The 15,257-nt window shown below is 37.1% G+C and overlaps 1 protein-coding gene across 1 annotated transcript in view; it reads right to left on the bottom strand.

Moving 5' to 3' along the window:
• Positions 1-259: 259 nt before the first annotated feature.
• The window catches only part of abcc4 (ATP-binding cassette, sub-family C (CFTR/MRP), member 4), a 44,659-nt gene continuing 29,661 nt past the window's right edge, over positions 260-15,257 (bottom strand). The window contains exons 20-30 of the mRNA XM_048200333.1: positions 13,338-13,417; positions 9,772-9,922; positions 9,514-9,633; positions 9,317-9,427; positions 8,224-8,324; positions 7,757-7,948; positions 7,427-7,672; positions 6,939-7,111; positions 6,723-6,828; positions 4,547-4,681; positions 260-1,748 (exon numbers count right to left, since the gene is read on the bottom strand). Coding sequence (XP_048056290.1) covers positions 1,659-1,748; positions 4,547-4,681; positions 6,723-6,828; positions 6,939-7,111; positions 7,427-7,672; positions 7,757-7,948; positions 8,224-8,324; positions 9,317-9,427; positions 9,514-9,633; positions 9,772-9,922; positions 13,338-13,417 — 1,505 coding nt within the window. The 3' untranslated portion in view covers positions 260-1,658. The remainder of the gene's footprint in view (positions 1,749-4,546; positions 4,682-6,722; positions 6,829-6,938; positions 7,112-7,426; positions 7,673-7,756; positions 7,949-8,223; positions 8,325-9,316; positions 9,428-9,513; positions 9,634-9,771; positions 9,923-13,337; positions 13,418-15,257) is intronic.

Genomic DNA, 15,257 nt, shown 5'->3' with positions numbered 1-15,257 from the left:
GTTGGCTCCTGCGTCAGCATCAAAAGCATGCGTCGTGCTGCTCACATGATCAGCTTTGGCCAATTTGGCTGGACACGAACAAGAAAGCCTTCACTTACGGTGAGTAATTAATGACAGAATTTTCATTTTTGGGTGAACTAACCCTTTGGGGAAACACTTCCATTCTGCCGAGTCGTCTTCGTGAACATCACCCACTGTTGTATAGCGAATGCAAGGCAAGTTAACCAAAACTACGTCTGGAAAATAATTGGACACAAAATTGAATTGAAATATTTTATCTCACTCACTGAAATTAAAGCTTCCGTGAAGAAAAGTTTGTAGCAAGTGGCTTTGAGCCAAAGACGAACAAACAAGTTCAAACAAAACTATTAAGTGATAATAATGTATATTCATTGTACACTTGTTACAGATTTTTTTAAATCACATTTTGCCACATCTTTCTCTTTTTATTTTTATCAAAGTGGTTTAATCCAAATACAAGAATCTGATATGACACAATTGCAAACACAAATTTTAACATAACGACAAATAATACAAACATGTACTTTTGACTTTTAAACAGCAAACACTGATTCCTTAACCAGCAGTCATTTTTAACAGAACACAATCCCAGATGGTATTTGACAAACATTTAACTTAATTCTTGAACAAATAACCAACAAGTTAAAAATATTGACTTCCGTCGTTTCATTTAAATAAAGCTTTTGGGCTAAACTGCACTTCACAAAAATCTTTTTGGCTAGTACTGCAACTTTCTCTCTTTTTACCTCCGTGAAAAAAACAAAACAAACGAAAGCATAAAAAGGACTAAACATGTATCTATAAATTACACTGGTGTTTTCAGTCACTCAACATCCCTTTCATTCTCAGTTTCAAATTCACAAATCAAATTATAAAAAATAAAATGATTTTTTTTTTAAAGATCAAAAGAATCAGGGACAGCGTTACATTTAAAGGAAACAGTAATCGCAAAATTAACAGCTCAGTCTTTTTTGTATTGCACAAGAAATTGTGTCAAACATTAAGAGTCAACATATTCTATACAATACAGCATTTACAGAAAGATTGTTTTCCAGCAAATGTTTTTCTCCAAGCTGTCTTGAAAAGGTGATTATTGTTTTTGATTAAGGCAAATGGAGTGTCAGAATAATAATAATAATAAAAATAGATGCCATTTTTAAACTACTTTTTAGAGCCCTCTCAGTACATTGTTCTCAATGTTTATAAGGCCTTATTGTAGCTTTCAGAAGGTTCATGAGTATAAAGGCACCGTTAGTAAAACTAAGTTAGTCTAAGCTCATAGCATAGTGTTTAATTTGAGCAAAGGCAAGCAATCTCTTTGGCCTATAGCAGTGCTGGTACTACACTTACACATTAAGGCACATATTTATAATCATAATATACAGTGTACAACCTATCGCTAGGATACTGGAGAAATCAGAACGCTGGTGTATAAAGTCTAACTGGTGCTTCCTCTCGTGTGATTGCAGCCCGTCCTCTCTGGAGTCAGTGGCGTGTGCGCTCAGCGCATGTACGCGTCTCCTGCTCCGCTCAGCCTGGTGTCTTGAGCGAGGGAGGCAGAACGTTTGGCTGTTGTCTTCCGCAGAAGCTGAGGATGCTGGGGAAGCCGTGCCCCGTGTACATCACATTCCAGGCTGTTATAAAGCAGTCTCGAAGATAACCAAGCTGCCATCTCCAGTGGTGGCGAAACCATTGAGCTGGTGGTCCGGACTGCGGTTCATGTAAGACTGAAAACGAAAAGAGAGAGCGCTGTTAGTGTGATGTACACGCAGTGCTGGGTAGTAACCGATTACATGTAATCTGGATTACATAATCAGACTCCAAAAATTGTAGTCGTAGTCCCATTATGAGAATTTTAAAACGTTACATTTTTAGATTATATATTCATTGATTCTCCCCACATGATGTTTTTTATCTTTTCAATTTTCAAAAAACCTAATCACTTATATATGTTGGTAAAGTCTTCTCGATTTGTGGAATTGCACACACCAGCCACAAGTACAGAAAGGCAACAGCTCTTGACCACTAAATTTACAGAAATCATTTCACATTTAAGGAGTGTTTTCTCTATTGCATATCTAATGAAATCCTGATGAACGCATTGTAACTCTCTCCCCACCATTAACCTAATTTTCCAGCTTTCAGTGTTTTCACTGTTAATCATCTTCTGAAAGAGGAGAGAATCTCCAGATCAAAACACAGGCAAAAAAAAGAAGCAGAAACAAGCGATAAAAGCATTGCTTATGCACAATGTGTAGTCCCCCAAAATCCGAAAATCGTGCTTAAACCATTGTGTGATTTTTTTTTTTTTTATGCGCAGCTTGTCAGTGAAGCATGGCTCTGTGATCAGAAGTAAATGCTACTCCATCTGAAAGCACTGCGAGTTTAAATCGCTTATAATGTGCATTTGAAAAAGCAACATGCGTCAAACATCTTTCCAAACATAAGCATTTATGAACCTCTTGTCCAACAAAAGACAACATGCAATAGCATGTTTTTACTCCAAACTCACTTCATAATGTCAGTTGAGTGTTTGAAATAACATCCTTATGTGAGATGATGTGGCTTCTTACACAGAATAAAGCACACATATTATTTCATAGTATTCTATACAGTGATAAAGGCTATGTCGTTTGGCATTGCATTATAAATATACTTTATTATTATGAAAATACCCGAGAAGGCTTGAAGAACTCGGATAAACCATACTTTGTCGTAGTCGTGTGTTTATTAGTCATGTTTAAAGCTGCAGGCCGTAAGTTTTGCCTCTTTGTCGCCATCTCTGTTTGAAACCTGCAACTGCAGTTATTTGCGGATCTTTACATGGGTTGTGCAATGGCACGGCTCCTCAGCGCAGATGAATCTAATGTTTGCTGTCAGTCACTACATCGGTGTGGATACTGTACTTCAGAATCACAGATTCTACATCTTGGAAGTATGACCAAAATAAGAATTTTAATAAGAAAAATAAGAAAATGTCATCTGAACAAGCAAGTAACATGTCTGCTACTTTTGTTCTGACCAACTGAGAAAAAAAGCAATAAATCTTTTTTAACTAAGTTTTCTGGTTTTGACTATGGGTGAATCTCCAGTTGTCACTGATGATTGTCATTTGGACCTTTCTGGATTACAGTCTGCCAACAAAATGATAAGTTTAGTTATTGCAGCTTTTGGCTTTCATATGGAGCAGCATTTAGCCGTACTTCACTGACAAGCTGCGCATAAAAAAAAAAAAAAAACGCAGCCATTTGCCAAATCACGTGCAGTTTATTTTCGATTAATCGTACAGCCCTAATATGTTGTATGTTCAGATATTCATACAACAAATCACTCTGAGTCATTTTGTCAGCTTTTGACCTAATATATTTAAGTCAATTTAACAACACATTCGCATATTCACTGTTCTCTGATGCTGATTAACGGTCACATGACATGCAGGTAAATAATATATTTCATATTTGATTTGTTTTTATTTATTTACTTTAATTTGGAATTTTTATGATTTAATTAATTAGCAGCTTTTCATGAACTCACTAACCCCCTGCAGTTTTTTGGGAAACCATGACAATGTTATATTTAATGCCCTTAATATTGTGGAATATATTTTCTTTCTCTTTGTATTTTTACATTAATATGGTATCAATATTTTAAATCAATATGATCAATGAGTTAGGTCAAAAGTAATCTAAAAGTAATCTAAAAGTAATCAGAAGGTACTTTACCTAAAATGTGTAATCTAACAGATTACGTTAATAACCACGTAATTTAATTTGCAATCTGTAACGCATTACAATTTGTAAGTAATCTACCCAGCACTGTGTATTTATATATGTGACCCTTTAATGAGACCTGGAATGGGATGAAAGGCGTCACTCTTTTCCCAAACCTTCCCTGACAATGCTTTTCTAAACACAGGGGACAGAACACAGGAGGCTGAATGGAAGTAAAAATCCCCCCTTATTTAATATCATTATTATGCAGTAATCAAAACCTCTCATTGTATTTAAAAGCACCCATGGCTAACAATGAGCGTAAAGACAAAAAGAAGAAAAAGCACCTGGTGTTCGGACCCACACCCCCCGCAGATACACAGAGAAAAGTCCCAACAACACAAAGCATGGCCGACAAACAGTTGGCCACACTATCAGATATACTCTCAATTGAGCCGGTATTCAGAGCGCACAAAGGCGGAGTGGTCTAATATCAGGTAGATGTGTGCTTGAAAGCCCCGGCGGTCAGCTCCAGAGGGGCCGGTTCGGAGAATGAGCTCACCGGTTGAAGGAGGTGGAGAGGAACCTGATCCGAAGGGAGAACAACATGCCGCTGAGGAGGGGGAAACTAATACTGACTGACAGCACAAAGGCCTGGGCTCTTTGAAACACTGCGTATTGTGGGTTTCTGGCACAGGTACATGTGGCACATATTTGGCCATCGGACAGGACAACATGGATGGGAGACTTCACATCGGTATTAAACTGATGCAGGGGGTCACCATGTTCCTGTGGACGTCCGGTGATCTGCTTACCTCTTTTGCGGTCTGCAGGAGCGAGGCTGCCTCTGCCTTTCCTGTCTGCTGCACCATCTTGTACAAGATCCCGTTATGGTTCTGTAGGAGAACGTGGGGGGCGTCATACTCATGGATCCGACCTGCATCCAGAACCTGCAAGAAAAATAAACATCTATTTTTTTATGCCTCCCTTTTAGTATTGAGTACCTTTCCAAAACTGGTTCCATTGGGAAGAAAAATACTGCAACCAAATGATTTGTGAAATTAAGATCCGGTAACTTTAGTCCAATTCATTAATGAATGACTCTTATGATCTGGTACTTTTTAATGAATCAAACAAAAAGACTCAAAGATCAGTCAGTTAAACTCACGAGTTACTGCTTCGAATTAGTCTACTGACTCACTCACCAAAACCGCAAGTGATTACTTTCATCATTTCTGTTCATAAATATGCAGCATACATAAAAATATTCTTATGGTGCCTTTTATTTTGTTGTTGTTGACTTTTTTGAGCTTGATGGCTCCTGGTTATATAGGTCCCAATATTCACTTACGTAGCATGGAAAAAAGCAGGATGAAAACCATGAAGGTTTAGAAAGATATGAGGGTGAGAAATTATGTAAATATGATAGAATCTTCATTATTTTCACTATCCCTTTAATCCTCATAAAACATTCAAAATCTGCATATGATTTTCATAACTTTATATTTTTCAACTGGAACCATATTGTTATTAATCATATTGATCAATAACTTCACAGTAATGAGTGAAAGCACAAAAAAAAAATCAGTTTTAAATTAGTGTTTTTACTACATTGACCCCTTTTTAATTCTTGTAATTAACTATTGCGAATTTCTTTGAAATGTAAAATTTTACACGAATTACAGAAAAAAAACTGATGCAAGAAAAAATATATTTTTTCAAAATTCATCAGAATTCTTATTTGAATATATCATTATATGAAATTTATAAGAATAATCTCAGAATTACCAGTATTATTAACTCCATTGAAATTCATTAAATTCCTTCAAACTCATGACTGCTCAAAAACAATCCAAATTTATGAAACCTACATATTCATTTTCTAACAAAACAACATTGATATTACTCTGGAATATGGGTGTAATGGTATGCATATTCGTACCGAACGGTTCACGAGGCAAATTCCAAATTTAAGTGATCATTCCTATGCCCTATGTGAGCAGGACACGCGTGTGCCGTATGTAGCTGTTTGGAATGCACTTGGCAAAGGGAGCGGTGTAATTTCCTCATTATCTTCAGCTGGTATGTTTCCGTGACAATGCAGCACAGTGTCCGCCAGCAGATGTCGCTGTTTTAACGGCATAATTCTTTTTTCTTTTTAGCCTAACTGTTGCAAATAAAAACATACATTTTATATTTTAAAATTTTTTAAAATATGCTATATAATACTGTATATAAAAAGTAATATATATATAAAAAACTTTTAAAAATATTAATTGTATATTATTTATGTTGGCGCTGCGTTGTCACGGGAACATCCCAGCTGAAGATAAGGAGGAAATTACGCCGCTCTCTTTGCCAAGTGCATTCCAAATGGCTACATATGGCACGAGCGTACCCTGTACACATAGGGATGATCACTTCCATTTGGAACTTTCCCCGTGAACCGTTCGGTACGAATACGCGTACCTACTCTGGAATGGTTTTAAATGAAGTATATTCCCTTTACTTGGATAATCTTTCACTTTCAGATAAAAGGTGATTGATTTTTCAAGTATTTCCGAGCCAAATGTAACTTACAATGTTATGAATGTAAAATAACAAACAAACTAAAAAACAAAAGTATGCATAACAATTTGTAAAGCCTCAGTTGATGCTTGGGTATGTGGACCCTAATGCAAAAGGTGTTACCTTTTTTTTTTGTAAATGGTGATATATCTTTTTAAAAAATCTAAAGAAATAAAATAAATGGTGTATTTTAATAGTCTTGGCTCATTTGCAATGTTTAGTTTCTGTACTAAAAACTAAGCATTTTTGTATCTTTTCCAGGGGTGCATTTCCCAAAAGCATCGTTAGCCAACTATGTTCGCAAGTTCCACTGAATTCTATTGGTAACGTCGGAACTTGCGATGATGATTGGCTTTCGGAAACGCACCCCAGGTCATAATGGATCCGAATGCATTATAAAGAGCTCTTCATCTCTGCACTCACCAGGATGCGGTCACTGTCTATGATGGTGTTGAGTCTGTGTGCGATGGTGAGGACGGTGCATTCCTTGAACTTCTCCCGGATGGTTTTCTGGATCAGCTCGTCTGTCCTGTAGGACACATAACATACATTTAAAGCTCTCAGAGTGCCTATATTAATTTATAAAGGACCTTCAACAATCTCAGAGCCAGGTCAAAAGTAACTAGGTAAAGGACTCACCGAGGGTCCACATTTGCAGTGGCCTCATCGATGATGAGAATACGGTTCTTCCTCAGAATGGCTCTAGCTAGACAGACGAGTTGCCGTTGACCCACGCTGAAGTTTGATCCGGACTCAGCCAGTTCTGTCTCGAGCTTACTAGGCAACTCCTCCACAGCAGCCTTCAGCTGGACCTTTGAGCAGACAGCATATGCCAGAAGTCAGAGATCACTTATTAACTGTATTATATCTATAATAGTAATGCAAGTCTACTGGGGTAAAAGGTCCATTGGAAAATGGATCTATGTGCCTGTTACAAAAGATCAATCTAGGATGATTCAATCATGTGTACATTAATTAGAATGGGTTTATGTGAAGATTGTTCACTTAAATTAAAAGTTGTTATATTTTTTAAAACCTATTAAATGTTAAAAATTATAGATGAAACTGTTTTTTTGGCCTACATAAATACGTCATCCCTGCAGCTCTCTATTACAGCAAGTATTCACCTCTTCCAGAGCGTTCCACAAGTCCTGGTCTGAGTGCTGGCTGAAGGGGTCTAGGTTCTTCCTCATGGTTCCTGTGAACAGTACGGGATCCTGTGGGATGATTGACATCTTCTGGCGGAGGTCGTGCAGGCCGATCTCCGAGGTCAACACTCCATCCACGAAGATTTTACCTTCTGGCTCCATCAGACGGAACAGTGCCGAAATCAGGGAACTTTTCCCTGCACCAGTCCGTCCAACGATTCCAACCTGATCAATGCAGAGCAGAAAACATCAGCGCAAATGTCCTGACTGACTCGTATTATGATGATCTGGAGCTGGTGCTGGACTCACCTTCTCTTTAGGTCTGAACATGGCTGAGAGGTTTTTGAGGATGACAGGTCCATCAGAACTGTAAGAGAAGTTGACCTTGTCGAAGGTTATCAGGCCCCGATTTGGCCAGTCGGGAGGAGGGCGTTTTTGGGTTTCCCAAGGTGCTTCACTTTCTAGCTCTGTGTACTCTAATACTCTCTCCACTGACGTCATCTAGAAGGACACATCATTCAGAAAGCATATTAATTTATGTAAATATGCACACACACACCATAAGAGGTTTACGTCAGTGGATCTCACCCTTCTATTATTCAGCAAGGATGCAATACATTGATCAAGAGTGGCAGTAAAGACTTCTTAACATTGTTACAACATATTTCTATTTTAAATAAATATTTTTTTCCCACAATAAATGTTTCTTGAGCATAAAATCTGCATATTAGAATGATTTCTGAAAGATCATGTGACAAATATTTCAAGGTTCTTACCATGTTCTCCACCTCGGCACTCTGTCTAACGCCCCACTGGAACATTCCCATTAGGGTGACTGCATAAGACAAGGCCAATCCCACATCTCCCGCCTTCATACCTGTGAGAATCAGACACAATCAATACTCATTCACATACTGGTCTCAAAAAAGAGATTCAGCAAGTACAGTTGGGTATCATGTAAACATAATGAGTTTAAAACAAAGTTGATATTAATCCTAGAAAAAAGATGTTCTGGAAACATCCAGAAGTTTATTTTCAAAGAAAGTTGGTGATCTGAGGCAATATGAGCATCAAAGACCATTAATTCTTGAGACATGGGGCATCCCACATAACTATGAAAGCAACATTTTCACATCATGCTTCATATAGAATAAATGTATGAACGTATAAACATACATACACTACCATTCAAAAATTTGAGCTCTTATGCTCAACCAAGGCTGCATTTATTCAATCAAAAACACAAATTTACTCCTCTGATCAAAGCTGAATTTTCAGCATCATTACTCCAGTCTTCAGTGTCACACGATCCTTCAGAAATCATTCTAATATGATGATTTGCTGCTCAAAAAACATTGCTCATTATCATCAATGATAAAAATAGTTGAGCTGCTTAATATTTTTTTCAAGATACTTTTTTTTTAGGGTTCTTTGATGAATACAAAGTTCACAAGAACAGCATTTATTTTAAATATATAACTTTTGTAACATTTTAAATATCTTTACAATTTCATTAAATTGATTGAAAGTGACAGTAAAGACATTTATAATTGCTGAATAAAAATATTCATTTCTTTTTTTTTTAAAAAGACCCCAAACTTTTGAACAGTAGTGCATATACACAATATGTAAGTACATTTAAATTAGTGTTTCATTTAAAAAATATTTAAGGATTCACAGCTACTTTTTGTCAATACCATTAAATATCTATGAAATACATAATATCTATAATATTTCTCCCCCTAGTTGTGTAGCTTGTGTTGTCCCAGTACTCAAGATTCAGTGCACAGTCACCATGAACGCTGAGGATTGTGTTTGGTGAGTAGTGCTTTGTATGCTTTTTTTTATGCTTTGATCTGGATTTCTTACTGTCTTTAAGAAGAAGGCATCCAAAGGCTGTGATGGTCACAAACACAGAACACATCCCATCCAAACGTACTGCAAACCAGCGTGAAGTGGTCAAGAACAAGAACCAGGCCTCTATAGGAGTACACAACATTTTAAACACCACATTCATAAGGTAAGAGCTAAGCTGAGTCCTGTAAGTGGCCGACTCCTTAACTGACCTGAGTGAAGATCTTGATGGGCATCAAACGCTTGCTGAAACCTTTCCTCGGCTTTAAAGGCACGAATGGTCCAGAGGCCTTGCAGTGAGGATGACAGATGGGAGAATACAGGACTTCGAGCTGTAGGAACGCAAATACACACAGTCATCAACATCAGACTGACTTAACTTATAGGACACCTAAAAAGATGCTCTGATGAAACATTACTGAAGAAGATTTTATTCTCAGATTTGATTTGAGAAAATTGAAGACACTAACTAGTGGATTCAATGCGCTTGACATCTCGAGATGTCCGCAGGAAGTAGCGGCGTAGAAACAGGAAGCAAATCAATAGGGGCAGCACCGGAATTAGAATCCAAGGGATGACTGAAGATGCCACAGCAATGACTCCAATGATTTGAAGAAACACCTGTAGTGCACAAAAGCATGAAAAAGGGAGAGATGTACAGAATAAAAATTAAAATAAATAAACAGTAAAATAAGTGAACAAAGTGTGTTCCAAATGGGAAGCGAGCTTTAGAAGCACTGCGTCATGGCAGTTGACTGCTGTCATTATATGCACTTTGTGGTTTTGGCTGCTCCTTTTGACCACAAACATTTATCAAAGAACACGGAAGAAAAACAGTGAGACTGCCATGACAGCATGACTTGACACTTTCTGAGTGCGATCTCACTCAAATGACCCATAATCCCCACAACCATGTTAACAACTTAAGGTTAGTGTGAGAATGACCACAGACTATGGCGGAACACAAACTGACAGAGGCATTACTGTGCTCGTGATTTCGGGACTCGCCACGTAAAAGATCCACAATAACGTCAGAGTGAGATCTCCCTCTTTAAAACTTCTTTTAGAAACCGCTTTGGTCGCAATGTCAGCGTGGTCATATTCAGAATGGAAAACCAGAATACTGTGCATGCACCATACAGTGTATGCCTACCATTTTACAATAATTATGTATGAATTATGTAGTAAAAACCATTCTAAAAAGTAGCTTTAATTTAGCAAGTGGGATCCAGTCAGGATCTTGGAATTTATGGTTAATTTGCATATGCAATGTAATCCAATTTTGCACAAAATGCCTAAAATTTTGGCAGTCCAAAGAAATTGCGAGGAGATGTTAAAGGTGCCCTCGAATGAAAAATTGAATTTATCTTGGCATTGTTAAATAACAAGAGTTCAGTACATGGAAATGACATACAGTGAGTCTCAAACTCCATTGTTTCCTCCTTTTTATATAAATCTCATTTGTTTAAAAGACCTCCAAAGAACAGGCGAATCTCAACATAACACTGACTGTTACGTAACAGTCGGGGTGTACGCCCCCAATATTTGCATATGCCAGCCCACGTTTCCAACATTATAAAAGGCATTAGACAAGGGCAGCCAGTATTAACGTCTGGATCTGTACACAACCAAATCATCAGACTAGGTAAGCAAGCAAGAACAATAGCGAAAAATGGCAGATGGAGCAATAATAACTGATATGATCCATGATAACATGATATTTTTAGCGATATTTGTAAACTGTCTTTCTAAATGTTTCGTTAGCATGTTGCTAATGTACTGTTAAACGTGGTTAAAGTTACCATCGGTTATTACTGTATTCACGGAGACAAGAGAGCCGTCGCTATTTTCATTTTTAAACACAGTTTAACAGTCTGTATAATGCATAAACACAACTTCATTCTTTATAAATCTCTCCAACAGTGTAGCATTAGCCGTTAGCCACGGAGCACTATCAAACTCATTCAAAATCAGAAGTAAACAATATAACAGCATACAATACTCACATAATCCGACGCATGCATGACGAACACTTTGTAAAGATCCATTTTGAGGGTTAAATTAGCTGTGTAAACTTTGTTAAGGCACTGTTCAAGGCAAGCGCGAGCTCTGTGGGCATGGACCACGGGATTTAAAGGGGCCGCAGCATAAAATCGGCGCGTTTATAATGATGCCCCAAAATAGGCAGTTAAAAAAATTAATAAAAAAAAAAATCTATGGGGTATTTTGATCTGAAACTTCACAGACACATTCAGGGGACACCTTAGACTTATATTACATCTTTTAAAAACATAATCTAGGGCACCTTTAAAGGGATAGTGCACCCTCAAGTTGAACACAAAAGATGATATTTTGAAGAATGTTACAGTTAGAGCAAATTGGATTTGAAATATAATTGTGATTGTAAACTTACTATTATAACTTTATTTTTATTTAAAAAAAGTGTAATTTAAGCACAAATCAGTTCATTTTAACCTTTAATATTATCTGGTAATGTAGTACCAACTGACTCATGAATAGTTTACAGCATTAGTTGAGAGATTTTTTTTCCTTGAGAAAATTTTCAATGTACTGTACCTGATATATATCCAAAATAATCAATATTGAATCGAATCAGAACTGAATCGCAAGCTTGTGAATCGAAATTGTAATCGAATCAAATCGTGAAATTTGTGTCAATACCCAGCCCTAATGGATACATCTGACCAGAGTCAAACCCTTTAGTAGGAAATACTTCTTAGCAAACTTTTAGCCATAATGGTGTCAAATTGTATTGTTCCAGGGTGCAAGAATTCAAAGAGTAAACGTTTAGCGGGAGTCAGTTATTTTTAGTTTCCAGTAAAGGATCCAGCACATTGGAGGCAGTGGCTAAAGGCAGTAAAGAATCATAAATATGGAGATGACGCCGTCGCAGAAAAACCTCTGTTCGTATTTTCAAACTGGATGACAATGAACAATATTTTAGGCCAAACGCAGAGGAAAAAAACTGAAAGAAACTATTGGTTCAGTCTGTCAGTTCTGCTCAACCCCCAAAACAAAATGGTGCTGCATACAGTTAAGAAAGCTGTAACCATAGTAATTGTCAGCGATAAACCTACTCTTACAACAACTGTTCTGTTCTGTTAATAACCCTCTGTCGATCCGGCAGTCTATGAGTAGGGATACAAAAATGCAGAAGCACAATCTGTAGATTCCACGAAAGCCCCGGAGCTGTCAAAAGTCTGAATAACATGTTTTGCAACATCCAACATGTTGCTGACAAATAAATAGGAAGTTGAAGGTCCAGGTAACACAGAGAAAGAGTAAACATCGTTCACTTATACTACTGACATTGTAACAAAACAAAGCAGGTTGAAAATTGGCGAACTAACACAAAGTGATTTTACTCAAAATAAAATGAATGCGTTGGGCAAAGTTTCTTTCATCTTTACTTTCACTAAACAGAGAAACACAAGACGATTATTGGCACAAATGCAAGAAATGAGACACAATATTAATTTCCAACAAGTGTTCATCTAAAAGACACAGCTTGAAGTACATCAGTAAGTACAATCATTCCGACTCGAAGGCACCAATACATAGTACAAGCAGCATAGTGGTATGCTATTCTTTAGGAAGCATTCAACAATGCATGCTGACTATGCGGTCACACTAAAGGGAACCAATATTGAGAGAGGACTGTGGGAAAGGCTATAGTGACTGCAGCGTTTTCTCATCCTGAGAGAGAACGAGAAGGATTCTGCAGCCCCACACAATGAAAAGCTCCTTAAAAGAAAGACTATTGTACTTCCACTCAGTCTGTCAAGCTTTAGACAATAGCGCTCTGAGCACATAAAGTGACGCCTGTCACCCACGCATTGACCACATTGTCATTTGCCAGGGGAAAAGCCACAATATGTTGTTGGACTACAACACTTGGTTTACCAGAGCGAATAATAATGCGTATGGCCACAAGTGATGGGTGTTCTAATACAGCCACGTTAGCAATGTGCATATTATACACGGTGTTTAACAGACACTGAACTACAAAACTTACCTGGATAAAATCCACAAATGTCCACGGAAGTAAGGAATCAAGCTGGCCAATGTCTTTGGAGAATCGGTTGAGGATTCTTCCTGAAATGAAAAGGGAAAAGCCATTTAGCAAACATAACTGCTTCCAGAACATCTAATGAGCAATACTAAACCATTTAACTAGACAGGACAGCGTGATAAAAAGGAAATAAAGAGAGAAACAAAGCCCTTATTAATATTTGAATAAGATTTGTTTTTTTTTGACCCAGTAGTAGCAATGTAAGCTCCACTAATTAAAAAGTGGAAATGCTGACAGTGACATGCTGGGCAAAATTTTCTGTTGCATTATTTTATCAATAACAATCCCATAATGCCATTTACTTATCTAACTGGTTATGATGATACTAGCAATAAAGGCCTTTAACCCACGATTTTGAATGACTGGAAGGATAATAAATGACAGATTAAACACAAATAATGCAAACAAAGGAGAACTCAATCAACAATGGCACCATGCTGGATATCTATTTGTCATTTGTCAGAAATATTTATAGCTAATCATGCTGAGATTACAAGTTCCAAAGAATTGACAGACATAAACATTCTTTATTATTAGAGACCATAGATTATCAACAAAGAAAGCCTAGAACGTAGAGACACAGGATACAGTAGTTGTGGCAATTAATCCACACCACAAGCTTATTCCAACCATAAAAGTTTTTCTAAATGTGATTTCTATGAGTGCATCTAGCAGTAATTGCGCCTCATGTGTGCGCTGCTGATAACAGTATCATGGAAAAGGGCTCCAACTGACTCTTCAGCAGTCATAAAACTATCTATTAGACTTTTGAGACTTGTAAATGCTCTTTTGCTCGTGTTATCAACAGTAACACCCCGATAAGGAGACCATGATGACAGAAGCCAGGTCTGCTGTTTGCTCTTTAGAAGGTGAGAAGAAACTGCACTGTACTGGCCATATCAGGATACCACCATTATCTGGCACAATTATCATTCTAATACACTGATGCATTTGTACATTGATCATTTATACAAATGTTTCTTGAGCATCAAATCAGCATATTAGAATGATTTCTGAAGGATCATGTGACACTGAAGACTGGTGTAATGATGCTGAAATTATGCTGCAGGAATAAATCACTTTTTTTTTTCCTTTTCTTTTTTTTTTTAAATGTATTTTAAATTGTAATAATATTTCACATACTGTATTTAGTAAGTATAAAAATCATTACGCCTATGGAATGTCCTCATAATGATAGGTGTACCAACATATGTGTGCGTGTGTATTTTTTGATGGTATCTCCAAATAATTTTATTCATTATTGTATAGGTGAAATGTTATAGCAAATAAGGTGCAATAACAAAAAACATCAGGCTTATAAAAGGCTACAGCTTAAATTGTCCTAATAATGCTCTATGACTTCTCAATCTAGAGCATAATTTTCTACAGATAAGTACAAGAGGAACATGGCAGGAAAAAACAGCAAGTGAGAGCTGAAGGTTTGACTTCACACACACTTACACTTCACGCTCAACAACCTCACTGCATGAGCAAAGGCCTCAAATGCTGCCATTTACACAATACACCAGAGTAAACACTGAAATCTAGGGTAAACATCATTGAAAACACAGCATTACCCTTTCCTCCTCCACCGAGGAAGTCTGGAAATCACTTTAAAACAGATAAAGTGCACCTGAAAGACTAACTGCTTGTAGATGAATGTTATTCAGTAACAATAGTTACCGATAAGCACTAAATTAAAGACATTTTTGGACAGTGCACATAAGTTCAATAACAATCAATAACCACAATCCTTACAAAAGGAAAACATAGACACTAACAAATAAGTAGCAAAATGTACCATGGAATTAACATGTTTTATTTGGACATGTACCATGATATTTTTAAACTTTTAAGACACTT

Source organism: Megalobrama amblycephala, linkage group LG8, assembly GCF_018812025.1.
Source record: "Megalobrama amblycephala isolate DHTTF-2021 linkage group LG8, ASM1881202v1, whole genome shotgun sequence".
Classification (NCBI taxonomy): Eukaryota; Metazoa; Chordata; class Actinopteri; order Cypriniformes; family Xenocyprididae; genus Megalobrama; species Megalobrama amblycephala.
This window is presented reverse-complemented; position numbering and strand designations above follow the sequence as displayed.